Source organism: Trichechus manatus, unplaced genomic scaffold, assembly GCF_000243295.1.
Source record: "Trichechus manatus latirostris isolate Lorelei unplaced genomic scaffold, TriManLat1.0 scaffold00216, whole genome shotgun sequence".
Classification (NCBI taxonomy): Eukaryota; Metazoa; Chordata; class Mammalia; order Sirenia; family Trichechidae; genus Trichechus; species Trichechus manatus.
The window spans coordinates 2,788,942-2,806,349 of record NW_004444152.1 but is presented as its reverse complement, the minus strand read 5'-3'; the positions used below and the strand labels follow the sequence as shown (position 1 = coordinate 2,806,349).

General features: G+C 39.9%; 1 protein-coding gene across 2 annotated transcripts in view; it reads right to left on the bottom strand.

Moving 5' to 3' along the window:
- Positions 1-7,612: 7,612 nt before the first annotated feature.
- The window catches only part of LOC101352937 (zinc finger protein 227), an 83,025-nt gene continuing 73,229 nt past the window's right edge, over positions 7,613-17,408 (bottom strand). The window contains exons 2-4 of one of the 2 annotated variants that reach the window (XM_012559184.2): positions 15,082-15,208; positions 14,468-14,563; positions 7,613-10,075 (exon numbers count right to left, since the gene is read on the bottom strand). In XM_012559184.2, coding sequence (XP_012414638.1) covers positions 8,160-10,075; positions 14,468-14,563; positions 15,082-15,208 — 2,139 coding nt within the window. In that variant the 3' untranslated portion in view covers positions 7,613-8,159. The remainder of the gene's footprint in view (positions 10,076-14,467; positions 14,564-15,081; positions 15,209-17,408) is intronic. The other variant, XM_023742713.1, reaches the window with a different exon arrangement.

The window sequence follows — 17,408 nt, the reverse complement described above, 5'->3', positions numbered from 1 at the left end:
AGAGATTATTAAGAGCCCTTATTTTGCTTTTGATTCTAGCAAAATGAAAATACCCAGTTAGAGGCGATCAGGAAAATATGAAAACTGATGGGATATTTGATAATGTTAAAGAATCAATGTTAATTTTGCTTAGGTGTGATAAAGGTATTGTAGTTATGTTTATTGGAATTAGCTGACAAGGATTTTAAATCAGCAATCATAAAAATGCTATAATGAGCATTTATAAACACTCTTGAAACAAATGAAAAAGTAAAAGAAAAAATCTCAGCAAAGAGATAGAAGATATGTTTAACAATAAATATAAACAAAACTTACAATACCTGGAATTTAAAAACTCACTGGGTGGACTCAATAATAGACTGGAGATAAGAGAACAATCAGTGAACTTGAGGACAGAACAATAGAAATTATTCAATAAGAACAACACAAACAGACCGGAGAGAGAGAGAAAAGACCAGAGCTTCAGGGGCTTGTTAGACAATAAAATAGATTTAACATTCTTGTCATCAGAGCCTCTGAAAGAGAGTTAGTGTGGGCTGAAAAAAATTGAAAAAATGATGACAAAAATTTTCCAAATTTGGTAAAAGGCATAAACCTACGCATTCAAGAAGTTGAGAAAATCCCAAACAGGATAAACCCAAAGAAATCCATACCAAACACATCATAACCAAACTTCTGAAAACTAAAGACAACAAAGAAAAAAAAAAAGTCATGAAATGAGCTAATGAGAACCAACGCATTACTGATAGAGGAACAATGACTAGAATGACAGCAGATTTCTCATCAGAAGCCATGGAGACCAGAAGAAATTAGTATGACATTTTCACGTATTGAAAGAAAATAACTGCTAATCCAGAATTCTATACCCAGTGAAAATATCCTTCAGGAATGAAGGGGAAATTAACACATTCTCAGATGAAGGAAAACCATGAGAATTCATTGCCAGCATATCTACTTTAAAGAATGGCTAAAAGAAATTCTCTAAACAGAAAGGAAATGATAACAGAAAGAGGCTTGTGCCTTCAGGAAGTAAGAAAGAACAATGAAGTGAATAAAAAATGGGATAAATAAACCTCCATATGAGATTTTAAGCTTTGTTTGATGATTGAAGCAAAATTATAGCATCATCTGATGTGGTGTCCAATACATGTAGAAGAAATACTTAAGATAATGATATTAAAACACTGGGGACGATAAAGGGACCTAAATTGAAGTAAGTTTTATATACTTCACTCCAAGTGGTGAACTATTGATACCAGTAGACTATAGACAAGGGGATACTGCGTGGTTTAAAGTCAGGAAAGGTGTGCGTCAGGGTTATATCCTTTCACCACACTTATTCAATCTGTATGCTGAGGAAATAATCCAAGAAGCTGGACTATATGAAGAACACGGCATCAGGATTGGAGAAAGACTCACTAACAACCTGCGATATGCAGATGACACAACCTTGCTTGCTGAAAGCGAAGAGGACTTGAAGCACTTACTGATGAAGATCAAAGACTACAGCTTTCAGTATGGATTACACCCCAACATAAAGAAAACAAAAATCCTCACGACTGGACCAATAAGCAACATCATGATAAACAGAGAAAAGATTGAGGTTGTTGATAATTTCATTTTACTTGGATGCACAATCAACACCCATGGAGCAGCAGTCAAGAAATCAGACGACATACTGCATTGGTCAAATATGCTGCAAAACATCCCTTTAAAGTGTTAAAAAGCAAAGACGTCACCTTGAAGACTAAGGTGCGCTTGACCCAAGCCATGGTGTTTTCAATCGTTTCATACACATGTGAAAGCTAGACAATGTATAAGGAAGACCAAAGAAGAATTGACGCCTTTGAATTGTGGTGCTGGCGAAGAATATTGAATATACCATGGACTGCTAGAAGAATGAACAAATCTCTCTTGGAAGAAGTGCAACCAGAATGCTCCTTAGAAACAAGGATGACTAGATTAAGTCTCACATACTTTGGACATGTTATCGGGGGGATTAGTCCCTGGAGAAGGACATCATGCTTGGTAAAGCAGAGGGTCAGTGAAGGAGAAGAAGACCCTCAATGAGATGGACTGACACAGTGACTACAACAATGTGCTCAAGCATAGCAACGATTGTAAGGATGGCGCAGGACCGGGCAGTGTTTCATTCTGTTGTACATGAGGTCACTATGAGTCGGAACCGACTCAACGTCACCTCACAACAGTAACGTGCAAAAGCTGGACAATGAATAAGGAAGACCAGAGACGAACTGATGCCTTTGAATTACGGTGTTGGCAAAGAATACTGAATACACCATGAACTACCAGAAAAATGAACACATCTGTCTTGGAAGAAGTACAGCCAGAATGCTCCTCAGAAGCCAGGATGGCAAGACTTTGTCTCACTTACTTTGGACATGTTATCAGGAAGGACCAGTCCTGGAGAAGGACACCATGCCTGGTGAAGTAGAGGGGCAGCGAAAAAGACGAAGACCCTCAACAAGATGGACTGACACAGTGGTTGCAACAATGGGCTCAAGAATAGTAATGATTGTGAGGATGGCGCAGGACAGGAAAATCTACAACCTCTTGGAAATTAAACAACTTACTTCTAAATCATTATAGGTCAAAGAGAATGTCTCCTAGAAAATTTTGAAAATACTTAGAACGGAATGAAAATGAAAATACAACATATCAAAATTTGTGGGATACCACTAAAGCAGTACTGAGAGAAAAATTTATAGCACAAATGCCTGTATTAGGAAAAAGAAAAAGAAAAGGTGGCAAATCTATAATCTAAGCTCCCACCTCAATACTGGATGCACAAGTGTGCTATATTATAATTGTGTCTTCACTGTCTCCCTAGCTGCTAATGGACATAACAGCTACTAACAAAGTAAAGTACGTGCCTTAGTGGGAGATGATTGCCCTCTGAAGAAACACAGAACTCTGTTATCTTAGGGGAAGGAATCCTCCTGTCACCAGTAAATCAATAAATGATGTCCATTGCCTGCAGGGGGCCTTCCACTTTTATTACCCTCTTTTACCTTTTATTGCTCCTCTTTTATTATCCATTCCCCTATCTGTTCTCTGTACATGTTGTTTGGCACATAGACATGGCTGTCCAATTAGTATTTAATCCCGGGAGAGGGGAATTTAGACGTTCTCCTCCCAAGATGCGAACCGGGGCTGCTTGGGTGCGATTTAACTTAACACCCTGGGGTGGGAGCCTAGGCTAATGATGACATATGCTGTTCAACTCATCTCTGTCCTGTTTATTCTGTGAGTAATATACACCTGTTGACCTTGCCGTCGGAACAGTGTCTGCTCTGTGCTTTGCTCCAAACGGTCTTCACTAAACTTGTGAAAAAAGTGACACTGCACTCAAGAAACTAGCAAAAGAAGAGCAACATAAACCCAAAGGAAGGAGAAGAACAGAAATGATACGAGAAAAGAAGTTAAAAAAACAAACCATGCAATTGAAAACAGAAAAACGATGGGGAAAATCAATAAAACAAAAAGGTGGCTCTTTTAAAAGATCAATAAAATCGATAAGCCTCTAGCAAGACTGACGAAGAAGACTACACGTTTCCAATATGAGGAATGGAACAGAGGATATAAATACAGAACTTGCATCCAGTAAAAGCATAATAAAGGAATGCTACAAACAACTCTACACATGTGAACTCAACAACTTAGATGAAATGGACTAATTCCTCAAAAAACACAAACAAAACTCATTCAATATGAAATAGACAATCTTAACAGTCATAACTATTAAAGGAATTTAATCCATAATTTAAAACCTTTTAAAAAATAAACATCTAGGTTTCACTAGATAATTCTCTCAAACATTCAGAGAAAAATTAAGCACCATTCTACACAATCTCTTTCCGAAAACAGAAGCAGCCAGTATCACCCCGATATTAAAACTAAACATAGATAATACAAAGAAAACTATAGAGAAAATAAACTGTAAAGTGAAATTTTGAAATATTTCACAGAAATTTGAATATTTTTGTTAGGTATGACAATGGCTTTTGGTTTTGTAAACAAATAATCCGTATTTAAGAGATACGTAGTAAAGCAGGTAGGTGTGAAAAGAAATACAGTTATCAGGGATTTGCTTAAGGTTATTTCAGGAAAGATAAAAGAAAAAAGGGATTAAGCAAATGTAGTAAAATCTTGATGATGTTGAATCTGTGTGGTGAGTACACGGGGTCCGCTGTTATTTTCTGCTTTTGAGTATTTTTGAAATTTCTCATAATTAAAAATTGTTTTAAATCATTGGTCCATTTGTTCAAATCCTGCTGCTGTGTGAACTAGGGCAATAGTCTTAACCGCCCCAAGCCTGTTTGTTCATGTTGCAACAGGGGTACCATTTACCTCGCTGAGGCTTAAGTACAGTAAGAATGGTGACCTGGCTGTACTTCAACAGATGTTGTGCTTTTTTTTGTAAGAAAGGTGTGCAGTCTCTGAGAATGGGTAAGTTTTTTAGAACGTTCCACTTCCCTAAAACTTGGTTAAAATGTCCTCCTCTTGGAGCAGGGCAGGGTACTAAGAAGGCAGATATGAGAGAAGGAAAGAATCCATAATACTAGACCTGCCTAGACTAGTCTGGGTGTAACCTGGTAGGAAGTCTCACATTTAACCAGCTATAATGATGGGTTACTTTTTTCTCACCTAAACCATTTACTCACATGCCTTTTTCCCTGAACATCTTTTCCTCTCTTCTCACCCTCAACAGATTGTCCCCCATCCAAGACCATATGCAACTTTCACCTCTCTCCTCATGCTTTTGAGTCAAAACTTACAGGCTCTTTTCCTTTTCTAAGTCTCGAAAGTGCAGGAACGCCACGTAGGCCCTAATAATCAAAGACAGGAGGTGCCAGAATTGCTATTTGGAAATCTCAGGGAGGATTCTTGACAACAGGGGTACTTTATTTTGGTTCCACTTTCAAAAGCAAGACTTGTTCATGTCTGTCTGGCACCGGTCACTCAAAGGTGAAGAATAAGTTAGCTGAGACCTTAACTCTTGACTCCCAAAACTCACTCTCTCCAACAACGATCCTACCCTCTGGAGCTTTGTTTCTGTACTTACTGCACGACGTTACACATAAGACATGGTGTCCACCCCAGAGGAACTCACAGGCTATTAAACTCTGCAGATTGGAGAATATACAGCTCTGGCTACATCTAATCTGCTTTTAAATTCACCTATTAAATTCTTAATTTCAGCTATTGTATTATTATTTTTAATCCAGGACTATATAATTCTTAATAGATCTAAAAATTTTCCAGATTTTCATGAACATATTAATATATAATTTTTAAGTCAATGTCGGGTAATTCTAATATCTAAATCATGTGGGGGTCAGTTTCTACTGCCTTTTAGTTTTTGGTCATTTGATCCTTTTTCCTGCAAAGAGTGAATAATTTGGGCTTTGATGTCAGACATCGCTTGTAAAAAATTGTGGAGGCTCTGAACGTTATCTCATCCAAAGAGGATTTATTCTCTTGTGGCTGGCAAGTAAATTAGCAGCAGGTCATTTTTATCCAGTCAAGGTTGGATATCCATTATTCATGACGGTTGGGGAAATGAGCAATCTCACGTACCTGCTGGAAGGTAAGGTGCACAGTATACACCGAAGTTAAAAGTGATTATCCTTTGATTCAGCACGACTTCTAAAAAATTCACCCAAGGAAATAACAGTACAAGTGCATGAAGACGGATGTTACTGTTCTAAATTTTTCATCAGTTGTTTAGAAGGCACAGCCTGAACACTCATCAGTAGCAAACTGATTAATATATAATCTGTATACTGGAATACTGTGTAATTAAAATACTATAGATCAATATTTACAGAAAATGTTTCTAACATACCAAGTGAAGAAAATCAAGTTACAGAATAGTATGCATATGACTATCTTAGTTTTGTAAAATTGAGTAAATCTATATCCATATGCACAGATACCCTAAAAACGTTCAATAAAATAGTCACAGTGTATGTGTCAGTGGTGAATTTCCACTGACTTTCACTCTTATGAGTGTTTTTTTTCTATGTTATGCTCATTTTTAGGGGAAAAAAAGTCTGGCTTTACTTTGAAGAAAGCATATGTTAAAGATTCTCTGGTAGGTTGATGCACGGTTAGAATGGCAAATCATAATCCACAGGTAATATATGCATGTGGGTGTGTGTATTTAGATATGGTATATTTAGTAAAATGTCAAGTCCCTACATGAGTTAGAGGGACAAGAGGTTCATAAACCAACTGCTTGAGAAGTACATACAAAGTAGAGAGCACTATAACAAAGTGAACAGAGCATCAGTTCTTTACATACATTTCCTATCAATGGGTTGGAATGAACTAATGTGGGAATTATCCCTCCTAAATAAAATTCATAGAAAAACTGGATAAAATCTAACATGCAAAGAACAAGTATGATTACATAACCAAACTCAAAATTAAGAAAGGGCAATCAATCACCAGGGCCCAGAAATGAAGAGAACCTAATCTGGAGTGATGATGAATTTGAACAATCCACAAGAGGGCAGGAAACTAGATTCAAGATTACGAACCTTGAGTCGGGGATGGGGGCGGGGGGTCAAGTTAGAAAAGTCCTGTTAGAAAGCAAAAAGTGTTACTCAACCAGAAGAGCATAGGTAAGTAAGGCAGGCACAAAACAATCCATCTAGAGCCCTGTTTCAACCAGGCCTGCCCTGTCTGTGTGTACCAAGAAATCCTCCTTTTTGTTTCAGCTAGTTTGAGCTTTCTATTAATTACAACTGAAAACATCCTGGCTAATATAAACACCCATGAACACTACTAGCCCACTCTAGTATCTGGTGATGATACAGCAGACTATTACAGGCCCTGGATTTCTGATGGTAAAATGAAACTCGAGATATCATGGAATTTAAGTACCTAGTGTCCTGGAACGGTGTTGTTGTTATGTGCTGTCAATTCCAACTCATAGCAACCCCGTAGGACAGAGCTGAACTGCCCCCATAGGGTTTTCCTAGGCTGTAATCTTTATGGGAGCAGACTGCCAGGTCTTTTCTCCCACAGAGCCACTGGTGGGTTCAAACTGCCAACCTTTTGGTTAGCAGCTGAGCACTTAACCGCTGCACCACCTGGGCTCCTTCTTTCCCCATTAGGTCCAGAAGAAAAAAACTGTGGAAAACTGTCCCCCACCCTCATTAAATATACTCCTGGCTGAGCAAGCCCTTCAACCAAGCATACTCAAAAACCACTGAAGTGTCTGAGAAGCATGGGGTGGTTTCCAAAATTCTCTGTGCCCTTAACAGCTTAATTGAACATCCAAAGCGCCTCAGTTGGTGGTATGTTATAAAATGTTCCCGTATCTTTTGCACACTCTTTTCTTGGGAAGCTTTATAGAATTAAAAACCAGTTTTTGTTTGTTTTTAATTCAGTCTGTTCTTATCACAAAAGATCCAAGAAAAGAGAGTGAGACTTATATCATATACAACTGATGGTACACTGTTCAGAGAAGCCCTACATGGTAAGATAAAAACTTTAGCCTATTACTATTTGAGAAGAGAAGCTGAGCAGAGGACAGGCATCAACTGCAAAAAATGTTGTACTCAAATTGTAGACTGCACAGTTTTGTGTATTTTTATTAAATGATACTTTCCTTGAATTCATTTTTAAGGCCTTGTTCAAGAATCTTTTTTCCAGTACAATTTATTTTGAATATTTGGGGTTGAACTCACTAAAAATTTCTCAGATATCTGTGCTGTTTATAATAGGTTTTTCCTCTCCGTTGAGGTCAACAGTGACATGGCACCTACAATTTGTCAGGCACTGAGTTGAGGTCCTGGTGATACAGCAGTAAACAAAGTTCCTGCCTTCATGAAGCCGACATTCTAGCGGACATGGATTTTGTCATGTACAACATTGCTACGTTCTGATTTTATTTGCCATTTTTAAGGCCTCGCTCTTGTGTAAGCTGTTGAATGTGAAGGTTCTGACTGAAACCCTTACTGTACCACTCATAGGGTTTCTCTGCTGTATGTTCTCTTTAGAACTGTGACATTTTGAGCTCTGCCTGAAACACTGGCAATATTCATACAACAAACAGGTTTTCTCCAATGGAACTGAAATGACTATGAAAAACTCAGCTTAGTCTTGAATTTCTAAAACACAACATTTTATATATATCCTCTGCTGTGTTGATCTTCTGATGAAAATGAGAAGCCTATGCTCTGAAGAACACCTTTATCACACTCATCACGTGTATTCGACTTATCACCATTATGAACTCTTTGATGAACTTGAAGACACGAACTCTGACTAAAACCCTTACCACATACAAAACATTTGTATGGCTTCTCTCCAGTGTGGACTCTTCGATGGGCTTGAAGATGTGAGGCCTGACTGAAGCTCTTACCACACATGCTACATTCGTAAGGTTTTTCTCCTGTGTGAATCCTCTGATGAACATGAAGATACGAGTTCCAAATGAAGCCTTTCCCACATTCCTCACATTTATAGGGTTTCTCTCCTGTATGGACTCTCTGATGGGCTTGAAGATGTGAACTCCAACTGAAATCCTTACCACATACACTGCATTTGTAGGGTTTCTCCCCAGTGTGGACTCTCTGATGGTCCTGAAGATGTGAACTCTGACTAAAGCCCTTACCACATGTCTCACATTTGTATGGCTTCTCTCCTGTGTGAACTCTCTGATGCGCCTGAAGATGTGAAATCTGACTGAAGTCCTTGCCACAGGTTTCACATTTGTATGGTTTCTCTCCTGTGTGGACTCTCTGATGGGCCTGAAGATGGGAATTACGGCTGAAGTTCTTATCACACATATCACATTTGTACGGTTTCTCTCCAGTGTGGATTCTCTGATGGGCTTGCAGATTTGAGGCCTTACTGAAGCTCTTATGACACACCTTACATTTATATGGCTTCTCTCCTATGTGGACTCTCTGTTGAAGACCAGAATTCTGATTAAATACCCTATCACACACTTCCCATTTGTATGTTTTGTCTCTAGTGTAGGCTCTCTGATGGGCTTGAAGTTGTGCTATCTGACTGAAGCCTTTATCATAAACATCACATTTATAGGATTTATCTCCAGTGTTATCTACACAGTGAATGTTAAGATCAAAGGTAGCACTGAAGCCCTTCTTACACCTGTCACACTTATATGGCTTCTCTCCTGTGTGAAAAATCTCATGAGTAGGAAGAAAGGAGTTCTGATTAAAGCTCTTAGCACATTCCTGACATTTGTAGGGTTTCTCTCCTGTGTTGACTCTCTGATGAGTTTGCAGATGTGAGTTCTCACTGAAGCCCTCACCACACTCATCATTCCTATAGCATTTCTCTCCTGTGTGAACACTCTGAAGAATAGGACCTATGCCCGCTGCTGTTGAGTCAATTCGACGAACGGAAAGCAATGAGCTATAACTGATACCCTTTCCATATTCACTACATGTATGCCGCTTTTCTCTTAACTGTAATTGCTGATGCAGTTCAAGATTAGAGCCAACATTGAAGCCTTTTCCATTCTCATCAGAGGTTTGCTCTCCTGAGTAGATTATACTACGCTGGGATGGCTTCTTCATGAAGTCTTTTCCACAATTATTGTGGCTAAAAGCTTTCTCTCTTTTGTATACTCCACGGCCATCATGGGGATGAATGCTCTTTCTCATAACACACTGATCACATTTACACAATTTATTTTTTACATCAATTTGCTGACATCTATTCTGATAATTCTGTGACTCTCTCAGATACAGTTTCCTCCAGAAATCCCAGGTAGTCCTAACCGGAAACTCTTGAGTTTTGATACTGTTGGAAATCTCCTCCTGAAGCTTCGTCACATTGTTCTCATCCTCAGAAACCTGAACAGATTCTCCTGTCCGCATCTGACAAGGGGAATTGTTTTGGTTTAGCAACTTGGACCTCTTGCCTTGAAGATTTACTATACAGTCTTGATTTCCACTTAACTTACTTCTAAATTGTTCCCACATTTTCCAGCATATAAGGACTTCATGTAAAAGGTATCTTAACCCTGCTTCTTGAACAGCCTCCATCTCATTTTGATTCCTGTGTCCTGGAAGGATAAAGAAAGTTGAGAGATGAAAATGAGGACAAGTGAATGCATGTTCATAGACAAGAAGATTGCACATGTAGACCATACTGGGAGGCCTTATTCAGCCACTGGAAAGTTCAGCTTGACTTTATCATTGTTTTTTCATGCCTACAAAAACAAAGAAGTAGTCATTAGGCTCTATCCACTGAGTGTTAATCAGACTTATTCAGAACTAGACCAAGTCTTACGTATAAAGAGTTAGAAATACGGAAGCTGCAATGCAATAAAAAGCTGTCCTAGAAAGATTTTACAGAGGAGAAATTTTACCTCCTTGTCTATAAGTATAATCACTTGAAAACCACCTCTTCTTTTGCGAAGCACGTATACAGGATCTACATAATCCCAGCTATTTTTAAGTCTTTAAATCAAGGCTGCATTGTACATCTGTAACAGGCAAGCCAGTCTGAGACAATCCTTCAGTGTTTACAGATGGATTACCCTGTGATGCCAAGAGTTACTAAGGAGGAAAAAAGGGGACATCTTGAGAAAAAGGGAAAATAATGTATCTGTAAAGGGAAAAATCTCCTCTGTCCTGAGATACTGCCTTTATTTCCTTAATTTAGCTATTAAACAAACACATTAAACAATCCATACTTGAGAGAATTTCCTCTTCATTTCAATGAAGTCCGAGTACACAATGTTCAATTGGTGAACATTATAACCTGAAAGAAATTAGGAAACTCATTCCCATAGCCGACATATCCTATAGGAGTGAAGCACTGATGAGTTTTGCTGCACAATTTAGCTGAATTTTCTAGTAAACCTGAATGACTAAAATTATTTTCTAGGTTCCACAGATATGTATCCACACATACCAAAAGGTGCTACGACAGCTAGGATACAAGATGACTCCCAGTGACCCCTGCCTCCTGGTATTCATACCTGTTTAAAGTCTCCTCCCACATTCTACACTGAAATCTGTGACAGCCGGAACTCGACAGGTCTGCCTTGTTTTTCTGGGTCTTGTAAGTTTTCTGCCTTTGATAGGGTGCAGTCTTACCACTTTTCTATTGCTCTCTATTAGTGAAAAATATTTGTGTTTTCCTTCTCTATGATAGTTTTCTGCCTCGCACAGGTTCTAGCTTTCACAGGTTTTACTGTATTAGGATTGGTCTGTGAAACCAATATGGCAGAAGATGGCATGTCACTTCCAAGGCCAGGTCATAAAAGATACTGTGGCTTCTGACTTCTGTTCTCTTGGATCAATTGCTCTGGAGGAACTGGTTGCCGTGTCTTGAAGACACTCAGAAAGTCCTAGGGAGACCCACTTGGCAAAACTGAGGCCTCCTGCCATCAGCCAGCAAGGAACTGAGGTCTCCTGCCACCAATCACATAAATGACCCCATCTTGGAGGTGAATCCTCCAGCCCCAGTCAAGTCTTCAGATGACTGCAGATCGGTGGAATCCTTGGTTGCAACCTCATGAGGTCCTCAGCCAGAACCACCCCATTCAGTCACCAAATTCGTGACCCTCAGAATCTGTGAGATATATGTTTGCTGTTTTAAGCTGCTAAGTTAAAGAGTAACTTGCTATGCGATAGATAACTAATACAGATGCCATAAAAATTATAATTCACTTAGACATTTATCAGAAGACTAACAACGTTCTGAAATAACCCTTTAATCACACTGGTTTATTCTATACCTGTGAGCTGTCTCCAGGAGAAGTGAAGAAAATGAGGTCCACTTAGCACAATTCTCTGTTTTTGTTCTTAAGGATCCTTAAAGGAGAAGAACCCTTTAATTTGTGCTTCTGGGCACTGAAAATAGACCTCAAGGACATACTTTGTAGAGCTAGGTGGATAAAGAGAATGCAAAATCCTGGGACATTCTGATGTTTGACAAAAGAACTTTTAATAAAGGAGGTGGGGTCAAAAATGCTGTAAGATTTGTTCAGCTTTCTGTGGAATGTGAGTTATACAGGTGTATCCATTTGTCAAAACTCATCAAACTGCACACTTAAGATTTATAACTTTTACCTCAATGAAAAAGAACTCTAAAATAAATAAAGAGCCATTTTACACCCTAAAGATTCATGAAGCTGTAAGTTCAGAATTTGTGCAGTTTTCTGTATTGAAGTTAAATTTCAATAAGGAGTTTACCCAAAATTTGAAAATAAAAATAAAGATTTGTTTTAGGAGGCGAAGCACTCGGGCAGCTACCTATTAAGAAAAAAATGAGCAATGGCAATACTTGGGATCATAATTCAAGGTACGTTTGTAAACAAAAAAAAGTTAGTGAAGTGAACTCGACGCCCAACATCCCTGACCGCATTAAACCTTCATGCAGGAAACAGAAATGAGCAAATGACTGAAAAAATTTTATCCCCCCACTACTCACAAAAGGCAGGGCCTAATCTATGAGATCAGCAGATAGATTTTTCTGGGTTTTGTTGTTGTTTGATTTGGTTTGGTTTTGTTGGTGTGCATATCCAGTAGGAATGACTGTAATTAGCATATTTCAGGCTGGGTATATCTAAGCAGCTCTAGTGGCACAATGGTTAAGCGGTTCAGTTGCTAACCAAAAGGTTGGCGGTTCAAACCCATCCAGCGGCTCTGCAGGAGAAAGAACTGGCAATCTGCTCCGGTAAAGATTACAGCCAAGAAAACCCTATGAGGTGGTTCTACTCTGTCACACAGGGTCGCTATGAGTTGAAAATTGATTCAACAGCACCTAACAACAACAACATATCTGAGGAATACACAATTAAAGATAAATGAAGGAAGGAGAAAGTGAAGAAAAGAGGGACATTAAGGAAGGCAGGGAAGGAATGCAGGAGAAAGGTGAAGGTAGAGCTTAAAGGATGTTCCTGAGTATACGGATAAGGCAGTTCTCACTAACCGCAAAGCAGATACACAGCTTAGGAAAAGCTGTGAGTGGAGCGTTTTCACAGCTATTCAACCGAGACTACCTACCCATCCACTCATTCACTCATCCAGTCAACAAATATTTAACAAACAGGTAGTAGGCGCCAGCACAAAGGTTAAGAGCTCAGCTGCTAACTAAAAGGTCAACGGTTCAAACCCACTAGCAGCGCCTCAGGAGAAAAGACCTGGTGATCTGCTCCCATAAAGAGTACAGCCTTGGAAACCCCACGAGGCAGTTCTACTCTGTCCCATAGGGTTGCTATGAGTTGGAATCGACTCGACAACACCCACCAGCATGTGTGGAGTGTATTATAGGCACTGAGGATACAGCAATAAACAAAACAGATAAATCCCCTGCTCTTGTGAAGCTACGCTCTAATAGAAAGACCATAAACAAGTAAACAAAATATAATATGTTCCTATGTCAGCTGGTGATCAGTGCTTAGTCACAAAAGAAGGCAGAGTAAGGGGGTGGGTATTTTAAGTAGGGTGGTCAGGGCAGGGCTCTGTGATGACATGACATCTGAGCAGATACAATGGCATCAGGCAGGGGACGAGGAGGATATGTGAGGTGAGAACATCCCAGGCAGATGGAAGAGCAATAGAAAGGCTTTGAGGCAAAAAGCACACTCAGCACGTGTGAGAAAGTAAGAAAGCAGTCCTGTGTAGCTGGAAAGAACTGAGCAATGGGCAAGGATCGGAACGCAATTCAGAGAGTTAGTGGGGTGGCCAGGTCATGTAGGGCCTTGGAGGCCACAATAAGGACTGGATTTTACTGATTGAAATGGGAAGCAGTTTTTGAACAATGGAGTGACAGGATCCGACTTATACTTTAAAGGATTCTTCTGGCTGCTGGGTGGAGAATGGATTATAGGAAAGCAAACGTGAAAGCAGGGAGGCAGTGAGAGAGCTGTCGCAATAAAAGCAGAGTATTTAATCAGCCACCACCCGTCTGTCAGTTTGTCATATTGTGGTGGCTTGCGTGTTGCTGTGATGCTGGAAGCTATGCCACCGGTATTTCAGATACCAGCAGGGTCACCTATGGTGGACAGCTTCCAGACTAAGACAGACCAGAAAAAAAGAGCTGGAGAGCTACTTCCTAAAATCAGCCCGTGAAAACCTTATGGTTCACGCCAGAACACTGCCTGATTCGCTTGTTTTGGACATGTCATCAGGAGGGATCAATCGCTGGAAGAGGACACCATGTTTGGTGAAGCAGAGGGCCAGCAAGCGTGTGAGAGATCCTTGGTGAGATGGATTGGCATAATAGCTGCAACAATGGACTTGAAAATACTGGTGACTTGTCAGAATAACACAGGACCTGGCAACATCTCCTTCTGTTACACAGAAGGTCGCCATGAGCCGGAGTCAGCTCAGCAGCTAACAACAACAACTAATGATGGGGCTTTAGGCCAGGGTTCAACCAAGGGCGTGCGGTGAGAAGCAGAGGACCTGGGCTGTCAAATGCAAGGACTCAAGGTTCTCACCGGAACATCCATCTCCTTGGGTTTCTGTCTCTGTCATCCAAAGCTTCGCTTCTCGCCCCAACTGTAACATTGCACCTGGTGTAAAGGGCTGAGACCCTGTGAAAAGGAAATGGCAAAGGTTTCAGGTGAATACATTAAAGGCAAAAAACGTCATTCCAATACTACAATCTTCATGTGTTCTAAGTAGTATTTTTCAAAATTTTGATCATGGTCGACTGTGATCCAGTATACAAACACATAAATGTAAATCAATGAATTGATCAAACGACCTTGATTCTAACTAGTATTTACTTTTATCACATCTCTTTCCCTGTTTTTACTCACAATTTTTGTTGCACTGTCTGCAGGTCCTGACAAAGAGCTTTGATATTTCCATCCTATTTCACTGAACACGGTAATGATGCAACTTACCAACTAATTTTAAAACCCACCAATATGCTGCCACTGCAATTTGGAAATAATACACAAGATATAGACAAGGTGTCCCAAAGGAATTAGGAAACTCAACTTCACAAGGTCAGGGAACCATTTCAAGAGCCCCAAAGCTTTGAATACCCAGGGACAGAAGGACACTCCAGGGGACTGAAATCCAGTGTCAGGGGGCCTGTCCTCACCCACAGACACCAGGTTCCTGAAGTTCTCCACCATCACATCTCGGTATAGCTTCCTTTGAGCAGAGTTCAGCAGCCCCAGCTCTTCCTTGGTGAAGACCACAGCCACGTCCCTGAATGTCACTGCCTCCTACAACACCAAACACACAGCCTCAATCTTATAACCAATGCCCACTGGGTGAGGGGCAGCACTGAAAAGGTGGGGAGGATGAGGGGGGAGCTATTCTGGATTCTGAGGGGCTTGAGTCAATTTTAAGTAGGTTCCTCCTCTTCTCCACTCTACACTGTGAATTCCAGAAACAAATTATCCACAGTCACATCAAAAATATGTCTAATGAAGAAACAATCCCTGTATATTTAACTTGGTGCTACTTGAGTATTCCTATAGCAGGGTCACCCATGGTCGACAGGTGTCAACAGAGCTTCCAGACTAAGACAGACTAGGAAGACAGGCCTGGCAATCTACTTCTGAAAATCACCCAATGAAAACCCTATGGATCACAACAGAATACTGTCTGATGTTGTTGTTATTAGGTGTAGTCGAGTTGGTTTGGACTCATGGCAACCCCATGAACAACAAAACGAAACACTGCCCAGTCCTGTGCCATCCTCACAATCGTTGCTATGTTTGTGCCCACTGTTGCAGTCATTCTGTCAATCCATCTCACTGAGGGTCTTCCTCTGTTTTGCTGACCCTCTACTTTACCAAGCATGATGTCCTTCTCCAGAGACTGGTCCCTCCTGATAACATGTCTAAAGTGCATGGGATGAAGTCTTGCCATCTTTGCTTCTAAGGAGCATTCTGGCTGTACTTCTTCCAAGGCAGATTTGTTTGTTCTTTTGGCAATCCATGGTATATTCAATATTCTTCACCAACACCATAATTCCAAGGAATCAACTTTCTCTGGTCTTCTTTATTCATTCTCCAGCTTTCACATGCATATGAGGTGATTGAAAATACCATGGCTTGAGTCAGGTGCACCTTAGTCCTCAAGGTGACATCTTTGCTTTTTAACACTTAAAAGAGGTCTTTTGCAGCAGATTTGCCCAATGCAACGTGTCTTTTGATTTCTTGACTGCTGCTTCCGTGGACGTTACTTATGGATCCAAGTAAAATGAAATCCTTGACAGCTTCAATATTTTCTCCATTTATCGTGATGTTGTTTATTGATCCAGTTGTGAGGATTTTTGTTTTATGTTGAGGTGTAATCCACACTGAAGGCTGTAGTCTTTCATCAGTCTGATATAGAGATGGAAAATGAACTCCCTAGGTTGGGAGGTACACAAAATACACAATGGCCGCAACAACGGACTCAAGCATACGGACAATGGTGAAATTGGCTCAGGACCAGGCAAAGTTTCATTCTGCTGTACACGGGTTCACCACCAGTTAGTGCTGACTAAATGGCAACAACAACCCAGCACAGGAGCTTTATCTGTAACAACCAAAAGCTACAAGCAACCCAAATGTCCTTCAAAAGGAGAATTCTGTTTATCCTTCAAAAGGATTAATAAACTCTGATATATTCATAGAATGAAGTACAAGTCACCAATAAAAAGAATACATGCAACATGGATGAATCTCAAAAAGTTAGACACAAAAGAATACACACGGTATGATTTAACTATTAAATTTGAAAACAAGTAAATCTAATATAGAATGGCAGAAATCAGAACAGTGGTTACCTCTAGGGGCGTGAGGAACTGACTCCAAAGAGACATGAGGGAACTTTCTGGGGCAATATAAATGTTCTACATCTTGTATGGGGGGAAGGGGTGGTCTAATGCAATTACATAACTGTTAAAATGGGGCATATATCCATCATTGAACTGGGCACTTAAGATCTGTGCATTTTTTCTAAGTAAACTATATTTCATTTAAAAAAAAAAACAAAAACCAAACCAGTTGCCATCAATTCCAACTCATGGCGACTCCATGTGTGTCACAGTAAAACTATGCTCAACAGGACTTTCAATGGCTGATTTTTCAGAAGTAGATCGCCAGGGCTTTCTTCTGAGGCACCTCTGTGTGGACTTGAACTGCCAACCTTTCAGTTAACAGACAAGAGCTTAACTGTTTATGCTACCCCAGGATTCCTCATTTTTAAAAAGTCCCCTGAAAAAATGTTATGAATCAACCACAAAATTTACTGGGAGGCCCAGCAGTGTATATGCTTGTTTATAGTCTCTGAAAGTCTAGACAAAAAAATGAGAATCTTCTGAGACAAGTACATAAAAGAATGTTGAGTCATAAAAAACTCAAGTGATAACATTAAGTGAAAATGGGAAGCTGAAAATTATACATACACTGTGACTGTAATTATGTAACA